General features: G+C 39.1%; 2 protein-coding genes and 1 long non-coding RNA gene across 5 annotated transcripts in view; 1 reads left to right on the top strand and 2 right to left on the bottom strand.

Moving 5' to 3' along the window:
- Nucleotides 1–3,680: 3,680 nt before the first annotated feature.
- On the bottom strand, nucleotides 3,681–19,076 carry cers2a (ceramide synthase 2a). The gene is made up of 11 exons (XM_044335808.1): nucleotides 18,652–19,076; nucleotides 13,085–13,258; nucleotides 12,811–12,928; nucleotides 12,535–12,653; nucleotides 8,362–8,419; nucleotides 8,074–8,124; nucleotides 7,792–7,884; nucleotides 6,960–7,088; nucleotides 6,387–6,493; nucleotides 5,662–5,815; nucleotides 3,681–5,581 (listed from the first exon to the last, which is right to left on the bottom strand). Exons 2-11 carry the CDS (start codon nucleotides 13,255–13,257, stop codon nucleotides 5,435–5,437), a joined length of 1,149 nt encoding a protein of 382 aa, XP_044191743.1. The 5' UTR covers nucleotide 13,258; nucleotides 18,652–19,076; the 3' UTR covers nucleotides 3,681–5,434.
- Nucleotides 15,702–26,722, top strand: LOC122969816. Its single transcript, XR_006399092.1, has 3 exons — nucleotides 15,702–18,443; nucleotides 25,326–25,410; nucleotides 26,639–26,722. It is a non-coding gene; the product is annotated as an uncharacterized LOC122969816 (long non-coding RNA).
- celf3a (cugbp, Elav-like family member 3a) overlaps nucleotides 23,814–26,894 on the bottom strand; it is a 30,896-nt gene continuing 27,815 nt past the window's right edge. For all 3 annotated transcript variants that reach the window (XM_044335805.1, XM_044335807.1, XM_044335806.1), the window contains 2 exons: nucleotides 26,701–26,833; nucleotides 23,814–23,898 (listed from right to left, as the gene is read on the bottom strand). In XM_044335805.1, the coding sequence (XP_044191740.1) occupies nucleotides 26,706–26,833 (128 nt within the window). In that variant the 3' untranslated portion in view covers nucleotides 23,814–23,898; nucleotides 26,701–26,705. The remainder of the gene's footprint in view (nucleotides 23,899–26,700; nucleotides 26,834–26,894) is intronic.

The following is a 26,894-nucleotide window of genomic DNA, read 5'->3' as shown; positions in this document are numbered from 1 at the left end:
GGATCCACCACCGTCTGGGCACAGCGCACCACTGTCACCAGCAGAAAGAAACACAGGAGGAAGAGGAAGAAGAGTGCGAAGCCCAGGTCCACATCCACCTCAAACTGCGGCGCAGAGTGAATAGCCCGGTCCATGTGGGCGATGTTGACCACTGATCCTGCTTTTAACAGTTTCTTCCCTTTGTCAGTTCAGTAACACTGCTTTAGGAAGAATAGAGACACAGGTGCTCTTAAGATGATGGTGATGACTTCAGTCCAGAAATATAAATCAGAAAAAACAGACAAAGGTGAGGAAGAAACAAGGCCTCTGAGGGCAGAGACAGCACATAACACCTGTTATTTAAAGCAATTAATCTGCAGGTTATTTTCTCAATTAATCATTTGATCTAAAATGTAAGAAAACTGTGGAAAAGTATCATCACAATACACTGGAAACACAAGAGGATGTCTTTAAAGTGCCTGTTTTGTCCAACCAACAGTCCAAAACTATCACATAAGACACGAAAAGGGCAAATGCTCAACTTTGAGAAACTGGAACCAGAGAATGTTTGGCTTTTTCGCCTAAAAATTACTCAATTCTGTCTGTGGACCTTTGTTGCGTGTCATACCCCTCTCTGTTTCCTGTGTTTGTGCACTTTCAGCTATCAAATAAAGGCAAAAATATGCTAATAAATAATCTTAAAAATACCCAAACGATCACAATTAATCAGTTAATCAAGATTATCAAAATCTTTTCAGCTCTACTATTTTGATATTGGACAAGTCAACACATCCATGACATGTTGTTCAAGGAAAAGTCTGTCTACATCTCTCAAACTTTACGGAAAGCTGACATCACCACAAAACTTCAAGGAGGACCAATTTATCAAATAAGTGAGGTAACTTCCTATCAATTGATTCAAAAGATATAACTTCAAACTCACCATTCTTCCTGCATTGCAACAACACTACAGTCTTTGTAGCTGCTGCAGAGTCTTTCCGCCACGTGTCCAAAGCTTTGAAAAGCTTTAATAGCATCTCCGTCTTGGTTCCTTATAACTCACGTTACATAAGACAGTCATCAGTTACCAAAGTCTTTACTGTCCCCCTCTTCTCATCATTATCACGGGAAAAATGAGCAGCCCACAAATTATCTCCTGCACTTACACACACACATGCATACACATGCAAGATACACAAGCATATACTTGCACCTTGCGACCTCCCCTGGCGTGTAAAGCCTTTATTAATACTTAAGCAGGAATTGAATAACGGTCTACACAGTTCACAAGTGAATCAAACACCCCACAGCTTTTGTGCTCCTGTCAGAAGGACCTTCACCGCTGTCACCAATTAGACTTCGCACCACCATAACTCACGCACCTTAGGCGACACTGGGCTTATTCATTACACAAGGGTGAATAGGCAACGGAGGAAGGAGGAGAAACTTAATGTGAAAGGAAGGCAAAGATTTAGGAAGGAGGAGTGAGACTGGAAACAGAAGGGGGGCAGGGGGGGTGGTGGGTGAGGGGGGCATGGAGAGGAAAGCCCAGACGTTGGAGCAGGAGAAACAGGAGATGCATTAGCAATTAAATTGTGAAGCCAGATGCGAGCGCAGGGTGGAAATTGACCCTGCCGCTTTAAAATGGAGATTGTTACAGTGAGGCTGCCAGTGACAAGAACAGTGCGGAGGCTGAACCGCCAGGCACGGATGTAAAGTGATCTCACTCAATATGCAATTAGCCAAGGAGGCCTTTTAGGCTGCAGCGAAAACTAGGGAGAGTGGTCTAGGAGGGAGGAAAAGACAAGAACCGGCTTCTATTAATGATGGACCCTGGTTGACCTACTCAGACTGGAAGATTGGGGGAGATTTTTCTCAATAAACTAGCAGATAATTATAAAAACATGAGACATTTTGACACTATTGGCAACAGTCTGCATCCTAAAAAGTGTGCCAGCCAGGAGCTGCTCAGTATGTCACAACTAGACTGTGCCAACTGGTATTGTAATAGCTGCACGGTACCTTCCGGTACACACTACACCAGCGGAATCAATGACTGATGGACGATGTGCGTGCCAGACTGTGTTTATCCCACTTCCACAGCGACAGATCGTCTCCAAGACTGTGTTTATATGTCAGTATGAGAATTATAAGGTCGGATTTCTCAACCCGTTCAGAGCCGTGCTGCTGAATTGTGGCTTTATTATTGAGTAGATTTGTCCAAAGAAAGCACTGCACACTCTCTGAATAACAATGTCCTCAAAATGTCACAGGGAATGAAGACAATCACATTCCTTGCACGAGGTCTTAAGAGTTTAAGAACAAGTGAAGAATGAGAAAAGATAAAAAAGAAAGAACCCGCAGCTACTTTTACTGCAGTTTTATGATGAGGTTGGATGAGGATGATGAGAGTATCTTGGAATATTATGAGTTTAACGAAGTGGAAAATTCATTTTATTTTCTACTATCTGTATATATTAATTTGCTACAAATGCTTAAAAAAAAGATCAAGTTACAGACTCACAGTTTAGTAAAACTGAAGACGTAGTTTTTATTGAATCCCTCTCTGACATTTTTGCGTTTCTGGGATGTATTTCCAAAGCGTAGAATAAAGGTGGAAAGTTATTTACAACAGCCTCATGTGGATTACAGACTATATGTTATTTATTTATGTATGAACCCAATCAGGCTCACAATGTGTTCACTGACATGAATTACACTCAGATACGAGTTGATTTTACATTAAGTTTAGGTTATGTTTGTTTACTTTTGTATATTATATTTATATCTGTATTTATGTGAAGTCGTGTGCGTATATTATTTCCATTGTTGGATGTCTCCTGGTACGCTACACAATATGTTGGCTGTTCAAATTTATATGAAGTCAATATGCAGTGTTACATATATCAGAACGTTTGTTTTGCTGTTGACTGTGAATAATCCCATGAGCGATGCGTCGTATAAAGGACCACATTCAAAATGATAAAACTATTCACTCATTTGTTGACATTTTAGCCGGGGACATACTGCTTTTCACACATCACCACAACACTGGACAATTAATAGTATTAATAGTATCTGACTACCAGTGATGTTGACTTTTTTGCTTTATTTAAAAGATTTAGTTTAAAGTTTAAACGCATTAATTATTGATTAATCATTTAAGTCATTTATCCAGTAAAATGCCAAACATTCTGTAAATCCAGCTTCTCAATTCTTGTGAGGATTTGTCACTTTTGTGTTTTATATGACTGTAAATTTAAATTTTTTGGATTTTGGACCGTTGGTTGGACAAACAAGCAATATGTAGACTACATGAAGATTACTTGATTACTTGACATTTTATAGTCTTAACTATTAATCAAATATTTAAAAAATGACATAAAGATGAACTGATAATGAAAGTAATCATCAGTTGTGGCTGTAAGGTTGCTGAAAGACTATCTCCTTAATTTTCTTGAGAGAAATAAACACTGTATGAACCTGCATGTATTTCTGATAAGTAAACTTCAGAGAGCTCTTCACCAGTTATCGTTCATAGTAATTTTCTTTCTTCTTTGTGCTTTGCATTTATTTTGCATATGATTTGTTAAAGAAAAAAAAAACTTTGCATGTTAAACATCTGAAACCACACCTTTATCTTTCTGTCAGATGAACATTTTAGATTCAAACCAAAAGAAGGAACAACGAGGGACACAGAGTAGTTATCCACAATTATCTTTATCATCGTCATCATTATGATTTTTTAAATCTCAGCAACACATAATGCAGGATAAAAACACTTTGATAGAAGCGAAGCTCTGTGGAGGGAGCTGCGGGCGATTGGTCGTCGTGAGCCGAGGCATTAAGGAAAGTGAGGTAAGGAGAGGCCCAGAGCGTTACAGTGCAGAGTGGTGGATGTGTTGGGGCACAACAATGGCAAAAAATAAGACAAAGGGACAGAAATGTATGCGTTTTTTTGTCTTTTTTCTTTCTTTTTTTTTTTTTTTTTTTTTTTTTTTTTACAATTAATTCTTGAAATGATGAAGGCACTTGCAAATGACGGGTAAATGGTAATAGAAAATGTAAACCATACTTTGGTGTTTCATTCATTTGACTTCTTTTAAGATTTCATTAAATTCTTCTTGTACGTTTCTTTTTTCTTTTTTTTTTTACAAAATGATCCAAAACACTGACAAAGAGGAAGATCTTGGGTAGATAACAGTGAATAAATATGAAACAAAAAAATCAAATAATCCAAACCTTTCTAAAACAGAAAAAAAAAAAAAAAAAAATCAGGTTCGGATCCAAATATAATACTATCACTACGTCTGTTTACTAAATATATAGTCAATGCTGATCTATAGAAGGACCCATAAAGTGCATCTTTGGATGGATGGGAAAAACAACACTGAATGGAAATGCTATTGACTCTTCCAGCCCATAAATAATTAATAAACAGTTACTGATTGGTTTGGGTTACACTCAACAAATTGCTCCCAAATTTAAATCGTCAACTGGACTGAAAACAAATAAAAACAGAAAGTAAATAAAATCATACAACTAAAAAGATATTAAGCATCAACGAAAAAACAAAACATTTAAAAATGATCTGGACTCCTGCGCATTCTGCATTCCCAAACAGGTAAACAAACAAACAAACAAACAAAGGCACATTTCAACACGCGTGACAGATGTAGCACCTTCTCTCGCTGTCTCGAACTGTTAAAAAAAAAAAATTATTATTTACCACCAATTATTTTTGCTTTAAACATTATTGGAACAAATATATTTTAGCAACATTTTGGCTCAAAACCGTTTACAAGAACCTAAGTGACAACAATTTCAGTGTCACCAAGAAATTGGCAGCTGCAAAAACTAACTTACAGATTCATTATTACCTCTGGACGTCAGTAAACAGACTTAAATCAGGTCATGGTCCATGGAAAGACAGCGTCTCATTCCCCCCCCTCCCTCCCCCCCTTGTGTCGCTGACTTCAGTGTGGTTAAGTTGAGCAGAAATCAACAGTCAGGTTTAAAGGCAGTACTACTTAGAAGAGTGTTAACCGACTGTGCAGGAGAGGAAATGCCCGCCCTAACCACAGCACCTCTTAAAACACTTCCAGTAACAAGACATAAAGCTACAAGCAGGCAGATTTGGCATGTGGCAACTCGGGTCAACAGAGCAAAAATCTGTTGGAGGGGAGAGAAAAGAGGAGAGGGGTGTTCCTTGTTCTTCCTCTCCTCGTTTAATTTAGTGTGGATTTTAAATTATCCGCATTGGACTACCAGGGTTTCAGAAATTAGTGTATGGATATATATATATATTTGTGTGTGTGTGTGTGTGTGTGTGTGCGCTGCCTGTTGCCTCTTTCTAACATGCCACGCTCCCGTTCTTTGGCTTTCAGGTGACGGCCGCGTGCGAGGGCCCGTGTTCACTCCTCACGCTGCCTCATCTCCAGCTCTCGCTGTCCAATCAGTCCGTCTTACTGCGGTTGTTGTTGAGGAGAGTGTGGCCGTTCTGCACGTGGCCGTTTTTAGATTTGTCCCTCTTCTCGCGATCGTTGTCTTCATCCTCGGACTCTGTTTCCTCTTTATCGCTCCGCTCGTCCTCAACGATGTCCTGTCAGGTAAAAAAAAATAGAGTTTTTACAGCTGTTTTGAGGCGATACTGTTAACATGACTAGAAGCTGCGGTTCTTACGTTGCCTGGTAGGAACTTGATGACCATGCGCAAGATGAGTCCGGCCCAGAAGATGTGCAGAGCCAGGAGCACTAGCATCAGCCCGTTGAAGAAGTAGAACCCGAAGAAGGGGGGGTAGAGGGTCAGGGGGTACACCCACGTCGTGTGCATGATCCTGCACAGGGGACAAAGACAGAACAGAGAGTCTAGTCAGAGCCACCTACACTCGACCATCAAAAGCCCATTGAGCGGGGGCCAGGACAGTAGACAATGTGTCTGTTGTTGTTATGTTTCCATCACAAAAGTTTTGAGCAAATTTCTGACATTTCTGCAAAAATAAATCATAAATCAGTGCATCCATCATCTACCTGTGTGCTAAAACACTCAAGAGGATGTGACAAGATTATATAATTAAAACTGAGCACCAGTCACTCCATGATACATGATGGCAGCTGCTTCCCACATACGATGACATTTGAGCTTTTGTGATGCATGAATTTGTCTCTTCTGATCAACATGTACTCAGCTGCTACTAACGCCCTCATGCTCTTTTTCCTTTGTTCTGTTTTCGGGGGGCTTTCTGGTGGAGTGGAGGCATGTCGCTGTGACTGGCAGCATAACACACTGTAACATGAGTGTTTTGTGTATAGTAGTAGAAGCAGAGGAGGGTACTACAAAGTTGAGATGTGTTTGGAAAAAAAAACAAAAAAAACAGTAAGTCTGATGTAAAAATTTTTTGTTTTTACCAGAAGGGGAGGATTATGAGACGAGTGATGATGAAAACCGCAGCGAACAGGGTGAAGATGAAGTTGCAGGTTCTCCTCCAACCTGCGTAGTTGAACATCTTGGCTGACTGGAATGAAAGACAGTAAAGGTCACAGTCTAACATTTTCACGTATTCCCCTCTAGAGGGCAGACAGTGAACTGTGAGAGGAGCGCGATGCTCTGACCTAAATATTGCCATCGCTAAGCTAAACACCAATGTGAACTGTTGGAGGCTACACTGGAACAGAGGGCTGTACTATTGATACTTTAATGATGTTTTAATGATAATGATACTGCTGTGTGGTGATATTTGAATTCTTAAAAAGCCAGATAACCTGTACTGGGTAACAATTATCGACTTGGAGAATATATTTTCTCTTTCTTTCTTCACAACGAGCTAATAGCAACACAAAGCTGGAGTGTGGTGGTTTAGTTAATGGAGAAAAAAAAAATCTCTGACTCTTTCAACCCAAACAAAAAGAGTTTAACATCAAATTTTAATCGGTGAAATCCTCCTTTTTTCCCCTTCCTGCCATGTTAGCATGATGTCATACCTCCATTAGATAGTCTGAGGCATCATGCACCAACATGATCAAAGTCCCTCCCCGGATGTAGTTGACAAGCCAGGAGAAACTGATGAGGAAAATGGTGGCTACGTGGTGAACTATCTGCTCTTTGAAATCCTGGAGAGAAAAAAAAAAAAGAAGAGACAGAGAGAGATGGTGTAAAAACAACATCCAACATTGTTTGGTCACTTATTGATCAAGCTGTAAAGATTGGTCACTAATCGACAGCGTGTGTCTCATTGATGTTTTGTTTTTTAAATGATTAACGCTCCGCACAGAGCAGATTATACAGCTTTACAGCTATAAAAGGAAGCAAAATCCATACACAAGGGGGGCAAAAAGCGACTTACAAAACAAATCCTCCAAATCAGAGATCAATTTCGACACAACGGCTGTCTGGAAAAGTCCAGAAAACTGTTGTTTTGGTTTTAAAGTTCTGTGCAATATAAGTTTTATAACTGCAGTTATAAAACAAGTGTTGGCACCGAGGTGAAGCAAGTTGCTGACAGGCTTAAAGGTCTGCCAGCTTTCACAACAATGTTTAGACCTGTGGATAAAATGGTCAATCCGTCTCTCCACAGCGAGCGCTCCGGTCATACATTAACTTGAGAAATTCATCCCTGATCGGAGAGACGGTTTTTGTTTGTTGTACGACGACTTCACCAAACTGACAAAATGGAAGGGATGAGGGGAACTGAACATGGGCATTATCACTACACCCAACTACCAACCCAACTGATTTATTGTAAATTATTTGGAGCACTCAGTGGCATCTGCTCAGATCTCTGTAAAAGTTTAGGAGACAACGTGCATCACTTACCTTACGTTTGATATCTGATGCTACGCTAAAAACCAGCGAGAGATAGAAGCCTAGTTCGATCATGTAGTACCAGTACTGAGAAGGCAACAATGGCTGGAAAAAAAAAAGAGGAAGACACATATCCTTTAGAATAACAGGCTGCAGTTTAGTAATTTGATAAACAAATAGAATAAAAATAGAAGCCAGGTGTGCATTTTGAATATTTGAGCTATAAGCATCTGTAGAAAATGAGAAAATTATGAACATATTCAAATATGTCATTCATTGGAAGCACTGGCATACCATTTTCGGGAAGTCTTCCCACATCTGCTTCATATCGTAGAGCCATGGTTTCTGAAGTGAGATAGATATTCAAAATTAATGATTGTGTTTACAACACAACACTACCAGAACTTCTGTGCACAAACACCAAGCAAAAACCACAAAGGAAAACAATGTTTGTGGGTGGCATTTCAAAGAATTTCAACTATGTTTCAGTTGGTAAATCGATAAAGATGTTTCCCAGTTATGAGGAGAGTCTATCTGCTAAAACTTATTACATTAAAAACCAGATTCTGAAGGAGTACTCACGTCAATAAGTGCCGCCAGGCCAGCAAAGAAAGCAAGAAGGTAAAAGGTAAATCTCCAACTGTAAGAGAATGTACAGTTATCTCATAAAACCATTCTAGTGGAGCAGAATTTCACACAACACATGAAAAACCATTAAAACCAGTTATTTGAACATTGTTAGTGCCCTCATCGACCTGTACAAACCTCTTGTTACTTTAAATCACAAGTAACAAATAATAATTCCCCTTATCACAACACATATAAAAAGTCTGATCACTAAAACATACTTCACTGTAATTTATACCTAAAAAAAAACACTCAGCACTGAACCACACTGGGCAGAACTCTGCCTCTGCGAGCTGATGGAAACTTCTGGTCACGTTCACTGTGGAAACATTTTGCACTGGTTTGCAGCATTTTTCTGTCTGAAGCGGTCAGTACGTGTCCTCCCATCACTGAGGATTGTTTGGCAACGACTTTTGAGAAATGCTCGCTCCCACTTTTTGGGTGTGTCTGTTGAAAACCGATATACTGATGATGAAATAGCCCTCAACGCACAATAGAGCACTTTTTTCTTTTTCTTTTTCAGATTGTACAACAAGAACTGTGACGACAGGATAAAACGGCTGCCAAGGCCAATCACCACCACCACCACATACACTCCTCCATCTCTGGACTCACTTCCTCATTCAAGTGAGAGGGAGGGTGTGTCGGGATCTTTAATAACTGGTTCTGTGTATATAAACTCGTCGCTGATGTTACTTGTTAAACATTAGCAGTTGTTTTGCATCACATTTGGATATCATCTAAGTCTGTGTAAAATGTCTTGAAGTGAGTTAACTGGATGCTCTTCAGTTAATGAGTAGAGGTGTTGAGATGGTTTTGAAGGTGTGTTCAAAAATGTGTATATTACCAGAACTGTGTTTGTGGATGCAGACTACTGCCTAAAGAAATGTTCTAAATAATATAATAAATGTCACATGTCCCTATTTGACAGTGTAGATCCTCCGTGGGTAGGCTGAGGCATAAATTGACCCTTTAACTGCACCAGAATAACCTGAAACTAGCAGCTGGTACATAGACGAGAGTAGAGTCCGTCATTTAGACAGTTACACATTTAGGTTGTTTTGGCTTTGGTATGTTTGATTTGAAATGAAACCATGACTGAAGTATTTTCGGTGAGTGACGGACCTGCTCAGCTGGACTGAGGTCAGGTGAGGGACACTGACAGTCAAGAACATCCAACTGCTGGGGTCAGAAATAACTCCGTGGCTTCATACGCTGTATATTTAGGACCCTCGTTACATTAATACCTGCGTTGTCCTAAAATTGTCTTCTTGAAAAAGGAGGCTTCTCTGTTCACAGTATCAGTACGGATGTGATCAAAGTACAACTACTGAAAAAACCAAGTCAGCCCTTTAATTTCATTGTATCAAATGCTTCTTTTACTTAGTTTCTACTCCAGAGCGTGTTAAAGAAAAATGAGCTGAAGCGTCATCACACAAGTATCGATCTACCACTTAATGGAAAGCAACAACAGCAGCAAAGCACATTTACAGTTCCTGCACAGCCAGCATTAGTGCTATGAACTGGGCAGTGTCTTTATGCATTGACGTCGTTTGAATGTGTAAGTGCTTCACAGAAAAGCATCGAAAGAGCGCAAAAGATGTTTTACCCAATATACTAGATGATCTATCTCACATGAATTATGCTTCGTACTCACTGACCTCGATGGCTGTAACTGCTACGGAAAAAGTTCAGCTGTGCTGCAGTGGAAAAAGTAAACAACCTTTCTGTTTCTTGCAAGGAGTCAGAATACCTGCTGACAGCTGTTTTATGATGATTTATGGTTGTTTACAAGTGGTTCTTAGGGTGGCTGTCTGATTACTTTGGAAATCAAATGGGTTTATAGCTGTTTTGATTGGCTTCACTCAAACGCGCAGTGAAGAGTTAACCGTCACAGAGAGCGGAGGGGGACGGGGGAGATGCGATATTGTTTAAATACTAGATAACGGTGCATATTTTCAGGCAGTCTCTCCCGGAAGGTACAGTGTGTCAAAGTGTTGCACTCGCTCAATGTCATGGGAGCCTCCGCTTCTGTTTGTCTCACAGCGCTCATGTAGTATAACATTGTTCACACTCTCACGATGCTTAATTCTGCATCCTTTTGGAACGCACAAAGTAAAATGTGCTAAACACAAGCACTATTTTCTTTAGATTAAGTACTTAAAAATGAGGTGCAAACCAAGTGAAGTGTATTTTTACTGATTTTTTTTCCCCCCAATAAGGACGTTTCATTCATTGTCTGATTGGTGCCTCTAGTGGAGATCGTGTGCATGACAAAAAACTAATTGTAGAGGCAAAGGCACAAAATCACATTAGTGATATTACAAGGTTATCTAACAAGATCATCATATTAGTTAGTTTTCAAGTATAAAACTATAGTACTGGATGAAACAGCAGATACTGATTGTATGCTGTATCAATATTGGCTTATTTTTTGGCTAATATTTTTTATTATCACCTCTTTTCATTTTTAAATTCAGCTTTCTGTTGGGGTGTATTCCCTTTAAAATACACTCTGAACCAAGTTCTTGTTTTCCAGCTGTGAAGGATATTCACACCATCTGTGGATATCTGATGCCTCTTTAGTTTGATTGAGACAGACTTAGCTTGTCACACAAGTGATTGGTGGTACAATTACACCTTGGCCAGGTTGGCAAATCAGATGCTGTTTTTTTTAAAAAAATATGCATTATTTATTTTTCTATTGGTGCCATCTTTTTTCATTTTCATTGACCATCCATTATATAGTGTTTTTAATGGACTCAGAAGCTCATTCAGTGAACGACTAGTGACGCCTCAGTGCTTCACTGAATGACTCAGAAGGTCTTTTGTTCCAGCAGCGGTCAGATTTCTTAATGAACACTTTTAGATATGGTTTAGATCCATAGTACCTTTCAGCTGTCAATCATGTCTCAAATGGCTTTTTATGGTGTTATTTATTTATTGTGTACTGTGAACGCATTGTTTATATTGTTTGCTGTCTGTATGAGTTGATTTGGTGGCAAATGAGTTTCCCCTTTGGGGATTAATAAAGCTGTCTAATCTAATTAGTCTAATCTAATCAACATATTTAATAATTTTATAGCTACATATAAACATTCACTTTTCTCCTAATATAGAAATATTCTTTTTGCCAATTGCCAGCTAAGAGATTCTTTGCCTGATTTTCTTCTGTTGCGTTTTCCACCTCTGACTCGTCCTTGTTTCATTGTCTTCATGGAGTGCAGTGTTCTCGGTAAATAAACGGATAGTGGTCTAGACTACATGACAGATGCTGTGTGGATTCAGGACCTACAGTGGTATAATCGTAGTTTCTGCTTTCTTGCTATGTAACCTGTTTACTAGAGCAGTGCAATGGTAAATGGCTTCATTATTAAATAGTGCTTTTATCCACAGTGCTTTACAATTTGACCCTCATTCGTCTATTAATACACATACACATTCACACAATGATGGCAGTGTGCTATAATGACAGGTGGTGTCTGATCATGGGGATAAATTTGAGGTTCAATGTCTTGCCCAAGGACACTTTGACATGTGGACGAAAGTAGCTGAGCTCAAGTAGCTCAAATTGCGTCCTCAATCACCTTGGGTCGGTGAAGTTCTGGGTCTAAACTGCATCAGGGTTCGTTGACCCCTTTATACTTGCCTGCAAGTCTAGTTTTATTTGTATTTATTACTTTTAGTTCTTATCGCTTTCCTTGTTTCCTGCACTGCTGTAACATGTGAATTTCCTCTCTGGGGATCAATAAAGTCTTATCTTATCTTCTTCCATCATTAAACAGTATTGTAAACAGTATATTTAAAGGGTTCCTGTTAATATTCTGAAGTAGCAAATAGTGCTAAAGTGCAACATGTTGAAGGTCTGCAGCAATGCAGCAGCAGCAGGTTTCTACTCTGTGTAAGATCTGCCCTTGAAATAATCTGAAATTTGCCCCTCTATAAATCCTCTGAACTCGAAGTACACCAAATTACAGCATTAAGACGCCATCAAAACATGTGACTGTATTTCTGATAATGGTGGAAAACCAATCTTCTACATGTCCTTTATGATGCGAGGCAGACAGTTAAAAACAGGGAGATTAGTATTTCGTTTATATCGACTTTGTGCTGTAGACTTATAGCTACCTGGCTTCCCGAAACTTCTTGAGCTTGCTGGGTCTGTCCTGGTTTCTCCGCCGCCTGAACCACCTCTGCACCTGTCGCACCGAACAGCCCGTCTGCTTACTTAACCTCTCTATGGAGCTCTGACAACAAACACGGGACAAGGAGAGAAGAGTCAGAGCTGTCTTTAATGTCTGGAGTCATGAAATACCTCAACTACCAACATCAGGTTACTGCCAAAGGATGCACAGTATGTATGAAGCCGTGTGTGTGGTTTCTTAAAGTATGCAGAGTGATCACCTGTGTGGGATGCTTTGATGTGCTGCAGAAATGGGACTCCAGTATGGGATTTGGAGGAGCATGAACACGCTGCTTGTCCCTCACTCCCAGCAGAGAGGCCAGAGGAATCGCTACCGTCCTGAAAAGAGAGAAAGCACACAGCGTTGGAGAACACTGCTTAAGCATCACCTCTCATCTTTATCAAACTTCTAAGAAAGAAAGATGCAAACATGGGACGGGCAGAGAGGTAGATTAACAGGCAAATGACACACAAATGATATAAGCAATGACTCACCGCTCGAATATCTGTCTGATAACCAGGAAGCAGAGAGCGATGGGGATGGTAGCCCAGAGATCCTGCGGTTTAGGGAAGACTTTGCCATCGTGGTCCTTCAGGTCAGCCCAGCCGTGGCCTTCGGGAAACCAGAGCCAGTCCGCCCATATAAGCTCATAAAGCCGAGACAACATCCTAAAGATTAAAAGGGAGAGAGAGAGAGAGAGAGAAAAAAAGGGGATTTCATGGGTATTTTCTATCTTGCAGAAGGAAATTGAGAAAAAAAAAAAACAAGCGTTTGTCTCCTCTGCGATCTCCATTCATGTTCTCCATCAGATAAATATAGCAACTCACTCAGCCGTGACAATATCCTGGGAGGAAGGAGAGGAAACAAGAGAAAGCTGAGAGGAACGAGTATTGATTGGAGGTGATTAATCTCACTGGGCATCTGAAACAGGCGCCGTGCTCGGGCACTTCCTGTTCCAGATGAAGGGTACGATGAGGGCAGGATTTGTTGTCTAACACACAATGCAACCAGAAAACCTGTGAGAATTCATTTTGGCACTAATTCACTAGTTCTCGAGAAACGTTAGCTAGTTTTTGCAGCTGGATGACAGATTTACAATAGTGTCATTTCACACAGCTGCCATGTCGAGCATCTAAACTATCAAGATACTGGCATTAGTATTGTGTCTAATAATAATTTTTATGCAATTTAACAATTTCTTAAACATCAGTTATCGTATATGACTTAAGCAACACAAATTGCACAATGAGTAGACCATGTGCTGATAATGTCTTGAGTAAGGTGATGACTCATCGTACTCGCTGTGTGTTAGTCATTTCCATTATAACCTCTGTAATAAAAAAAACAGTCACTGCTCGGACAAACATATCAAACAATTAAACAATAATTCTGCTGTGATTTGTCATTCATATAAAAATCTGACATGTGATAAAAGCAGTCTAAGAGAGATTAACCTACTTCAGGTTTGCACTTTGTCCTAAATAAGAGAACTATTGTTCTAGGATCTTTATAAACATATCGAACCCTGTTTTAATAATTCAGGGTAATGATTAGTCGACTAATCGATGGACAGAAAAATAATCGCTGACTATTTTGATAATTTATTAATCGTTTTGAGTCAAAGACAGTTTTACTGATTCCAGCTACTTAAATGTGAATATTTTCTGGTTTCTTTAGTCGTCTGTGATAGTAAACTGTTGGTCGGGGAGAAAAAGACATTTTAGTTTAGTATCTGTTGAGGTCAATATCAAAACAATAATCAATTATACTCTTGTAATTGACAAACATGTAAAGGCTTTTCTAAGATTGACCAGTGACCAAACTTTTACTGTGTGTGCAACAATATAACCGTTTGTTTTGTGAATATGTAGGCTTATTAACGCAAGACCTTTCCTACTTCTCACCTTGACGAGCATAGACTACAAAAAAAACAAAAGTAAAAAACAAACAAACTAGAGCTGCAGCGATTAGTCAATTAATCGATTAGTTGATCGACAGAGAATCATTTGGCAACTATTTTGTTTGAATCGAATAACTGTTTAAGTCATTGTTTAAGCAAAAATGCCAAATATTTAATGCTTTTCTTTGTCAAACAAGATAATTAACTCAATATCTTTGGGTTTGGGACTTTGAATATGAGAAATTATATTGAGAAAAACAATTTGATTGAACTGATAATGAAAATAATCGTTAGTGGCACCCCTAAAAACACATTTAAGAACTGACGTAATTATCAGCTTAAATTCTGTATTGTGCATCCTTTACATAATATCACATAATCTTGACACTAAACTACAAAGGAACTAACATCCAATATCTGAAAACAGGCTGTTACTGCTTTGTTATTATAGTGCAGAGTCAGCAAACAGGATCTCCTGTCAAACCACCAGGGACACTTAGTCATCTGTTGACTTGATTAGTCAGATCAGCAGATTTTGTGATAGAGTCCAATAATCATAAAACAACTGCACCTTTTTTTTTTTTTTTTTACTGCAGCCACAAGGACGGAAAGGTTCATGTCAAAGTATGAGTGTCTTTCTGAAGCAGATCATAACGAGGGGAAAATCTTAACAGTTTTTAAGTCAAGAAAAGTGAAGTCAGTGAGTAAACGAATGTGCTCGATATAAAGCAAACTAAGCTGGGGGTAGCTAGTCACACACCTCCCGACAGATCTGTTAATAAGGACTCCGGGTGTGGACTTTAACCTGTTATAAGCCTACTATGGATTAACAATAACTCTTGCAGGCTGCCTTTGTTGGTCGAGGTGTTTCACTTCAACAGGGCCGCTGTTTTAAAGAGAAATCTCACCTCGGAACAACAGAAATCTCTTAAACAGTAATTAAAGTGAGTTCAAGAAGTTCAACCACTATGTTCAGCTGACGGCAGAAGTGCAATCTGACAAGTCTTTTAAGTTTGCCAAAGTCAAACTTTTACTACGTGTGTGTGTGTGAACAAACGAGAGAACACAGAGTGAGCTCTCTGTGGATTCTGTTAAAATATGTTAATGAGTGCAAGCATGTTTGTATTCTGTCCTGGGCCAATTATGGGATTTGGGTTGAACACACACACACACACACACACACACACACACACACACACACACACACACACACACACACACACACACACACACAGTTCTTCTGTCTAACAGGGGGAACTGGAAACCAACCTTGGGGCTGCAGCAGCTCTCAGGTGTACATCCTCCTTAAATGCAAAATAGCTATTCTGCCTGAAATAATCTGATTCACCGTGAGAGTACATGAGGATAAATTCCCAAACTAGCAACGTTACAAGCAACCGATAGCTGAGGACACGCAACTCCCATGCAGTGAAGCGTCTCCAGATGTTAATGCACGACAGTTACAGCACGTGCACGTGTTTTAGAGCTGTTAACAGTATGGTGTCTGCTCCTGCTGGTGTGTGATTTTCTTAAAAGGGTTTACAGACTTTCTTTGGCCAAAGAACAGGTCTGGCACCGATGGCTTAGCAGGTGCAATTGCTGTGAGCTAAAATAAACTTGCATTTCATTTTGTGGCCAAGCTGTGTTGACAAATCACCAGGTACAAAGTTGAACAAACAAGCAACACTGGCCAGTACACTGGTGTATACAGCTTAGGCTTTTATAAGTTTCAAATGAAAGATATTTTTGGTTTCTAAAATAAAAAAGCTTATTCTGGACCATATTTATGATATTCCCATAACTTTTTCTCTTCAAACTGGAAACTACAGGCATCTGCCAACTGTATTTTTGAATCGATCACTGAAGATGCTTTCTGTATTAACTAGTTTGTCGTATCATCCTCCATCTGATCAGGTTCTGGCTTGAATTTTATTTGTGGCGTGCATTTTTTTTTACCTAATCAAGACAGTTTTTGGAAAGACTTATGGCATAAAAACAATGATTTGGTGTTGAGGAACAGAGGTGGTGTTTTTTTCCAATGAGTACCCAGAAGAGTAACTTCATCACTTTTTTATTTTCATTCACATCACTCCTCTAAGCTCAGAAACATTCCTGTACTAGAAAGACAGTAACTCTCTTCACAGCTGTCTGACTAGCTACAGTTTGCCATTGTTTATAAGTTCTTACATCATGAGTCGCCAGCAATGAACGGCTTCATCCTTCTCTTAGCATCTCTTGCCTCTTTCCCCCTCTGTGTGAATGGTGTTCTTTCCTCTTGTGTGTAAGTGTCATCTATCGTCTTGCCATTTAGAAGTTGTCTTCCCTGATTCATATTCTTCTACTTTTTGTTTTTCTTTTTGGTGTACTCTGCATGTATAACATCTATTTCATATCTTCTTTACCCAATTAAAAAGGACACTATTTCCTAGAGCTGCCATGATTAGTCAATTAGTCGAAGGACAGAAGATTAATTGGCAACTATGTTGATAATTTAAATAATCATTTTAGTAATTTTTTAAGGAAAAATGCATAACATATTCTGGTTGCAGCTTTTCAAATGTGATAATTTGGAGTTTTTCTTTGTAATACATGATATTAAACTGAATATCTTTGGATTCTGGACTGTTCTGACAAAACAAGACGTTTAAAGACGACACCCTGGGCGCTAAGAAATGATAACATGCATTTTCCGATATTTTCTGCCATTCTATTAAGAAATGAATCAATTCATTGGGAAAATAATTGTCAGATTACTCAATAATGAAAATGATCAGTAGTCGTGGCCCTACTACTTGGTTGGTGCTATTTGAGCAGCCAGAGAGACGATTTGCGAAACTCTCGCGAGATTTGTACGCTTACCCTAACTTTAAACTCAAGCCTTAACCATAACCACACTCGCAAGAGTTTGTCCCTCCAGCTAATCCAATCTAGCATTTACCCTACTTCTTCCATGAAGCTGGAGGCCTAACAAGAGATGTACTATCCTAACTTTTAGTCAGTAGTATGGGTTAAGCTCTACACACACTGGATCCTACACTACCCATAATGCAACTCCACAGCATCTTTCTTTAATTCCCTCCTTAACCGAACAACATGTGTAATATCGTTGGAATGCCCCTTAAAAGGCAATTTTTGTGATGTATTTCTTAACCAAATCAAGAGTGCTCTTGTGTATTGTACAGATTGTTAAACTCTTGGAGGCAAATGTGTGATATTGAGGTAGATAAATAAGATTGATTTGCCTACAGTACACAAGGATAACTCACATCTAAAATTCTCTAAAACACTCCGAGTTTCTCAGTCTTGTGTGGAGCTGGAGCCTGCAGTATAACTTCAACTGTAGGATTACTCATCGCTTCTACTTTTAAGTGTGTGCCAGTCACCGCTCTCTACGCCGTTTGCGTAAACTCTCTTCTACAGGGAGTGGCTGATTGCGTACACATGGCGCAAGCGGGGAGTCTCCCGGACATAGCGGAACAGAAGGCTCGACTCAGTGAGATGGAGCTTCAAACAAGTTTCCAAAACCCCAAATTACTTCATGCTGAACGCTTATTACTCATGGCCACACACGTTTAATAGCTTCAATCGCCCGAAAGTCCAATAATAATAAAAAAAGAAGAGAGGAGCAACTTTGCTTGGCGACATCTCAGATTACGTTAGAAAACTTTTTTGCGCATTCATAATCTGCACCATAAACGGTATAAATGGCGTTTTTTCCCCTCAGCAAACAACTTCTATATTTCCTCAGAGGTGGTTATATGCTTTGTAGCTCAGACATGAATGTTTTAATGACCTTCTCTTATCGCGGTGTCCCTGAACAAACATCGCCGACAACAGTACACTCAAGGGCCTGTTCTCACTAGCTAAACTTTGATGTGCGGGGCGCCTTTAACGGCTTCCAACGACTGAATCCGAGAAGCTTTCAGTTTGAGAGTGTCAGCAAAGTTTGATGGGTAAGTTACCCTCCGGTTAAAACTTCACATAAATCCTCCTGGGAGAATGACTCTCCCATATCTTTCTAAAAATAGCAGCCCAAGGTGTGTGTGTGCCTGAGGAACTATGATTTAAAGCTTTGAAAGGAGCCCGCATCGAGTTTTTTTTTTTTTTTTTACATTCTCCACGTTTAACTGACGCATCGTCCACCATGTAACGGTAACTTACCTCTGTTCAGTTCACTTTCGGCAGACAGGTATTGTAATCTTAAAATGTACGGCGGCGTTGCCGTGCAGCTGCTCTTCCTCGGTTCCTGTTGTAAACTGAGGGGATTTCATGTAGAGCTCGCCATCAAAGACACTCCAACTTGTTGATCGTTCAGTGAGCTGCAATCCGCCTTTTTCTTCTCTCTTCTCTATAGCCTCAGGTTCGCCACATTCTCAGGAGGAAAAAAAAAAACTGTGTCGCACTTTATCTTCCCCCCCCCAAACTCTCCCTTGTGGTCGTGATTTTAGGCTGGTCCAAAGTGGAAAAAATATGTTTACTTTTTCACTTTTCCGTCTGGTTAAAGTAGACCGGGTGGGCCTCGGTTTGTTACCGATTAGCTGGGCTGTTCAATTGGTTGGATGTAGTGAACATTATGGTAGTATGTTAAAACAGGGCCGAGGGCGGGGCGGGAAGCAGTCTATTTAAAGTGACGTGAGCCGCTATTCAGTATGAGGTGTGGTTAATGCCATAGGTAGCTTTAGTGGAAAGAGCGGGACACAAATATCCGGTGATCATGTTGTATACAATATAGTGAATATTGTGCTAGTAATATTTACTCATGTTTTCAAAAACTTACACAGGAAGTATATGGAATGCATGAACAGGGGGAACTGGAAATCAAGCATACCTAGCTCTCAAGTGGACATCCAAGCGGGAAGCTCTGGGTTTGAAAAATGAGAGTAATGCGGTTCCAGCAGGGGGCGACATCACTGGTTGCAAAAAGAAGTCAAATTGTATGGAAGTCTATGAGAAAATAAACCTACTCAGTAAACACTAATGAGTTTATGGTCTCAATCGTTAGTTTAAAGTCTTCCTTAATACAGCATGATGTTCATTTTGTAAATTATGGTCCCATTTAGAGTAAAACAGACAATCAAGCACGGTATGCTTTAGGGCATGGCTACCTTGTGATTGACAAGTTTCTACCACGGCAACAACATTGGTTACGTACGTTACGTAACGTAACCCCAGATTAGAATAGGAGTATAAGTATAGTTGTTGCTATTTTTGTGTGTTTTCAGTTCATGACAGTTAATTGTAACATTTTGGTTGCCTAAAGTCTTGTTCAGTGTTTGGTTGTACTAAATGACCCTCTAAGGAGTCATCTGTTCAGTTATTCCAGTAAGTGCGTTTTGTTTTAAGTCTGTTTTTCGCTATCCAAAATTAACATTAGCATTAGCAATATCACAGTCACCCATAGACTGTAAATGCACCATGCTAACCAAGCTAGCAGCTAACATTAGCGTGAGGGTCAGCTCCACCCTTCCGTCCAAATATGGTCACTTCTGGCTCCAAAAAACCAAGATGGCAACAGTCAAAGTGCCAAACTCGAGGTTTCAAAACGGAAGTCCACCAACCAACAGGTGATGTCACAGTGAATACGTCCATTTTGTTTTTTTACAGTCTATGTATACATCTTACTTCTTAAAGGTGCAGTGTGTAGGATTTAGTGGCATCTAGCTGTGAGTTTTTAGATTGCAACAAACTGAATAACCCTTCCCCTTCGAAGCATGTAGGTGAACCTACAGTGGCTACTGTAGAAACATGACGGTGCAACATGGTGGGCTCTGTGGAAGAAGACCTGCTCCCTATGTAGATATAAAGGGCTCATTCTAAGGTAACGAGAACACAACAATTCTTATTTTCAGGTGATTATACTCATTCACTTATTAAAACATACTTATGAATATTATATTCTATTTCTTTCAGGTCTGTTCCTCTAGATGCCACTAAATTCTACACACTGCACCTTTAAATGCAAAATAGGTATTCTGCCTAAAATAAACCGATGGCCAAGAGATAAGATGAGGCTAAATTCCTAAACTCACAACATTACAAGCAACCAAAAGCTAAGAATATACAAGTTCAATGCAAAACAGTGTTTCCAGGTGTTAATGTATGACAGGTACAGTACGTGCACTGTTTTATAGCAGAAAGACTTTAACAGTATGATGCCTGCTCCTGCTGGTGTATGATGATTTCCTCAAAGAGTATACTGACTGGAGGAGTCAAGAGTTGGCTGAAAAACAGGTGTGGCACCAACAGTTTAGCAGGTGCAATTGCTGTGGGCTAAAATAAACTTGCATTTAATTTTGTGGCTAAGTTGTGTTGACACATCAGCTACAACGTTTAACAAACAAATGAGACTTGGTGCTGGTATGTATGAGCTTCTTGCTTGTATATCATGATTCAAGTTGCAACTCCAACTTCTTATCCTTTACCTATGAAAATAACTAGTCAAGTAATGATGATATGACTGATATGATTAATTAACAAACAAACTATTTTTTGTGTTATTTTTGTTTTGCTATTTCTTACTGGTGTACTGGTTGTTAACCTTGACAGTTTTAGCTGTTGTTCTGCTGCCTTCTGTAGGCCTTGGTGAGGTCGTGTTCACGTTGACATAAGCTCTGCATAAAAAAACAGAGCCTCCTCATTAACTTCAAAGAAACCACTGTGTTGACAAAGTGGGTATGACACGAAGGGCTCCAGTAAAATATGCAGGGTCAGTTGGCAAAAAAGTTTAACCTGTCACAACTTCTTCATCCAGGTACACACTGCATTGGTCAATCAAATAAGTGCAGGTGGACATTTCTGACTGATTACTTAATAACATGAACAGCATATTTCTACGGTTTAACTCATGATCATCATGATGTAGGATTAAAGGACTGTCACTGTGATAGCTAGTTTCTAGAGTTGTAAAATCCTGTCTCATGTTATAAACTGTGCTGCAGTGTCTTGACGTCTGATAAGCCTTTTAACTCAGAGATTTACTAAGCAAAATTGGCCTCTTCATTCATTGACACAGTGATGCTGACACCACAGGCCTCATTATCCTGGTTTTGCTGTCCATTATGCCCATTTCCAGAAAGCTGCTAAGTCCAAATAAGTGTGCATCTTGTGCTTGGGTGAATTTATCTTTAGGTGGGAAATTAACTAAGTCAAAACTGTCTTTAGTCTGCTTCCAGTTATTATTTTTTAATCATTGCTCATCTGAACATCTTTGTGATAATATACAACAGTACTACTTCATAGTAAACCATCCTGAAGTGTTAAGGTGTCTTCAGATAAAAGCAAATTTTTACCTTGCTCCATTCATGCAAATTTGACCACTGGACCTTTTATGCAGCCTGTATGGATTCACCCCAAATAGCCCGCATACGGACTATACAGACATTAGCTGTAAGCTCTCTGACTGAACTCAGAACTCCACAGAAACTCCAGTTCTCTCTCCTTTTTCTCTCGTCTCTGTATGTTTATGAAGCAGATTCATAAAACCTGGGATAAGCGATAATTTTATGCTCTCGTTGAAATGTTTTCTACTCATGCAGTTGCATCTTTTCCTTTTCTAAAATGTACTTTGCATTCTGTTTTAACACACAGTTGTAAACAGGGGTGACCTACTATGTGTTGCTATTTTCACAGTGGTGCAAAACTATGGTCTGATGACCCCTTTTTTTATGTACACATATTATTTATGTCATTTCTAATCTAAAGTACCTTTGGTTGAATTGTTTCAAAAGTATTATTTGTACTCTTACTTACTGCATGTTTTCCAACCCCAGACATGGTCATGCATTGGCTAATATTTTCCATAATTAGTTAGTTAGTTGTATATTTATTAAGTCTTCATTGATGTTGTCTTCCTCAGATTGCAACAGGATACAAACCCTTTCCCTCATCCCATTACTGCTATGTGACATTAATTGCCCCTCATACACTAAGCATGCCAAAGAAGGCCAAGGCGTGTTTGGACGCATCAGAGCAAGCCCAGAATGCTGTGGCAGTCAGACAAACTCTGCACACCCCAGCTGTGGTTATGGACACCTCAGCCTTTTGCATCATCTGCATATCTGAGCTGTATATTCAGGCATGCAGTGTCATCAATAACTCATGCTGGGAACTCGCTGAGTGACTTTACCACAGAACTCCACAGACTCATGTCCAATTATAGTTAAGAGAGACTTCAGCTCCCTTGTTGCTGCATTCAAGCAACCCAGAAGAAAAATCCTTTTATACATTTTCATCTAGAGATTTCTTATTTTATAATCTTATATAATCACTAGCGTGCTGAGTTTGCTCTGTTGTATCTTTCTTAAGAGAAGTCCAGATGTTTTCTACTTCCCTCAGTACTTCTTTAGGCCTACAGAGAGCAGCAAACCCTCCTGAATTGCTCATTTATGGTCAAACACTGAGACAACCTTTATCTTGTGTGTTGCCTGTTTAAACAAGTGAAACAAAATAAACCCCTGTAATTTATGGGTAAATCACATGATGATAAGCAGACAGTTCACACATTTTTTTTTCTAAATTGTACTTTATTTTCTTTTAAAGACATATGTTTTAAAACAGCGATTGTAGAGAATAAATAAAGAAACATTATGTTGTTGTTTTTTTTTTTTTACTTCCATAGGTACATTTATGTAATTAAAAACTCTATAATAAGTGTGTTCATTGTCTTGGAGACCACAGGAATCCTCTTTTTTTCTTTTCTTAAATTAAAAAAGGAATTGTCACATCTCTCCCCGTCATCAAATTGATTACCAAATAAATTAAACGTAAAAAATCAAGATAGAAAAATTCCCAGCCCTTCCTTCCGCTTTGTTAATTTGAAAAGTAGTGGCAGCAGAGAATCTTTAACTCGTGAAGTTTTGTAGTCCTTTTAACTCCATTTTTAAAACCAAGGTATGTACAGTGAGAGGAAATCCATTTCTCTTCCAGTTTAATTACCCCATGTTTTTTAATTTACGTATAAATAATAAAACTAACTCTACATAACAATATTACCAATGGTAATCATACAGAATATTTTCTTTTCCCTCCACCTGTGTAGACTGGCCTTCTGTTAACGCCATAGACCACAAATCACACTATACAGTAGAACCCTGTTCAGTAGAATAACATCAGTGATATGCTTTTTCTTAACATGTAGATCTTGTTGCCGACAATAGAATATGTACATAATATAAATGAATCCAGCTGTGGAATGATAGGAACTCTGGAGCACTTCTGATATTGCAGGTGCTGATTCTGTTGATGTATTTGTTGTTGATATTACTGCTGTTGCTGCTGTTAAGTTAAGCGCATACATGTGATTGCTGCTTTTTGTGAAGTGTTGCTCCTGTGCTATGCGGTTGGTCAAACAACCAAAAAAGGCTGGGGACATCCCAAGTGGTTTTCTTGATTGAACTCTTAGGTTTTTTCCTGGAGGTAAAGAAGAGGAGAAGAGAGAGAGAAAGAGAGAGGAAAAAAAGAACACAGCACATTTTTAAACCAAATTAGAGAAATAAAACATTCATACATTTCAGTCTTTGGAAGTGGAGTGGTGTCTGTAATACACACTGCTTGCATTGATGCCTCAGGGGAGTCTCAGTAATCAACTAGTGTCCATGCAACTCAAACAGTGACAGTCATACTGCTGAAAGTGTATGCACGTTCTTAGAAAATAGTTTGTCATCTCTTTTTGACAGGCAAATTAATTCAGAACATGCACAGTAGGAATTCTGGTGGGGGATCAACTCTCCACATTTTGGAGATTATGTTACATTTATTCTAATAATATTCAAATCATGTCATTCACCAAACTGTAGTTTCTCAGGAAGGTACAATTTCAGATTCAGCATTTTTTTTTTTTAAAGTGAACTCTAATCATCCATCAAATAGTTTAACTGTGATGCAGGTTGCTACAAACAGGGCATCTGCAGATACCAGAAAAAAATGTAGACTTTTTCAGACCTTTTTTTTTAATGTCAGTTTTAGCTTAATTTAAGATCAATTTTGTGTCAGAGTAGAGAATGTGAATCCTCTGTCCCTTATAAATATTGACTATGTTAAAAGCCCCTTAACATGCAGCGGCCTGCTGAAAGCCAAGTCATTACAAAGTCACGCTGTGCAGCAAAAACTTTGCTCAAACCCACAAATACTAGCTCTAATTTTAGATACCGAAATTTCCAGACATGTCAGGGTGGATTTAAGGTAAACTTGTGTAACATTGATGTGCAAAAAAAATCCACAATATTCCCATTTGATGTGGCATAAAAAACATAATCTTAAAGGAAAACAACATATTGCTTCGATATAACGTAACGAATGAATGTGTGAATGAATGGATCACTTAATTATTTATTTTCATGTCATACCATAAAAATGTCCCATCGCACATGGGATTACATGACATGGGATTTACTTAATTACTATATCACTTTAATGCTACATAACAGGGCAAACTGTATGTTAAGGGGTTTTAAAGTCAAATGAAACATATTGCTTTGCTGCAGCAGAGTTTTTGGTTATTGTGGTACAGAAAAAGCTAGTCTAGGTAGTTTTGAGACTGAAATTGATTCAAACTTTGTATATTTGTGCTTTTTTCAGGACCAGAAACATCTTCAAATGTTAGATATTTATTGGAAGCAAAACATTTAATCTCAGATTTTTTTTAAAGCCTTCATTTTTGTTTTATTTGAACTGATTTCTTACTATTTCAGACTTGTAAATGACCTGCAGATACCCTGAGCCCCTGTGCATTAGACACATTTCAAATTATTATGAATATGAACTGAATATTTTTGGATATGTTATTTCAATACTATGAGTATTTTTTGGTTATTATTGATATGTTTTTTGTTTCCCAGAATTTCTACAGAGGAATGCAGTTCCTCAGCCAGCAGCACGTGTCACAGGAACCAAACAGCTTTACCCAAAACCTTCTAGATTGAGGTTAGTGTCTCAGTTGGTACAACACACACACACACACACACACACACACATACATTCACTTACACACAATTTCCACATCTACTCAATGCAAAACACTCGCACAAATATAAATGCAGCACACACCGTGTCTTCGTCTCCCACTCTGGGCATACAGACAAAAAACATACACAGTCAGTCGTACACAAATACTATCTCGTCAACATTTTACGGGGACACGTTCAAGTACATTTTCAGTCTCACAAAAACCAAACAAAGTTCAGGCACAAAGTCACTTGGAATTGAGTTACAACCAAACAAAAACCCCGCACTCACCGAAAACTACCACACCAACCAACTAAACAAAGGGAATATGTAAGAATGATAATCATGACAGACAACAAAAAGGAAACTAATCAAAACCAAAAAGCCTAAAAGGAAAAAATTCTAATATATCCATATTTCATGGACTAATTTAGCTCTTAATATTGAAGCTTTTAGAGGACTTAAAAAAAAAACCAGCATGTCATGATAATCAATTACTTACAGATGCTGAGGTAAAGTGACAGTTATTGATCAGTGTTTGCAAGGATTAAAACCAGGACAAAATAATAAGAGGAAACTCACAACGCACCAAACACAGTTCATGGTCGCCACAGTAACCCGCCATGCAGTTGAGCATGGTGAATCAAGGCAACGGCCCAAAATAAAAATTGCTAATGGCAACCATCACAGGCAATATCGCCACAGCAACCAACACAGGCCAATTAACTTACAACGCAGTGAGAAGGAAGGGGGAGGTTTTAGCGGTTGCTAGGCAACCGTAGCCATAGCGACGCACGTCTCCACGATATATGTATGGACGGGACAGTCTTGAGAGTGGTGTGATGTTTTTTTCAGGAAAAATGGCACATATGGCACAGCACAAAAACAATAAATGAAAAGTAAAACAAAAATTAATGACGGACAGTAGTTGCATTCAACCCTGCGACAGAACACTGGTTAGACAGAACATTTGAACTTCTCCATAAAACTACTTGCTGAACAAAAAAAACAGGAGGAGCCACTTTTATACAACATAGGTATCTTCTGATCCTTGTAATGTATTTCAGACTGATGGTATTTTCAGAGTGCTGCCACCTCATTAAAGTTAATCTACTGTAGGGTTATTGACTTCTTCAGTTCCACATGAAAGACAGCCATTTAAGTACTGAGCTCCCAATTACATCCACTCTGTCTCTTTAACTTCCAGACTCTTTTCAGCTGTCTATCAATCCCTCCCTCAAGCCGATGCAATGCGTCGATACAACTCACCTCCTTCAGTATGGTCTGTTGGCATCCTTGGGCCTCTTCAGCTGCACCTTCAGTCTCTTCATGCCAATTTGGAAGCCATTCATGGCCTGGATGGCAGTCTGGGCGCTGGACGGGTTGTCAAAACTCACAAAACCTGAGTAGAAAAATGACAAAATGAAAGGAAAGAGAGAGAAAATGAAAAAAAAAGCCCTTCT

This window comes from Thunnus albacares, chromosome 19 (genome assembly GCF_914725855.1).
Source record: "Thunnus albacares chromosome 19, fThuAlb1.1, whole genome shotgun sequence".
Lineage (NCBI taxonomy): Eukaryota > Metazoa > Chordata > Actinopteri > Scombriformes > Scombridae > Thunnus > Thunnus albacares.
The sequence above is the reverse complement of the archived record's forward strand: the minus strand, read 5'-3'. Positions and strand labels throughout refer to the sequence as shown.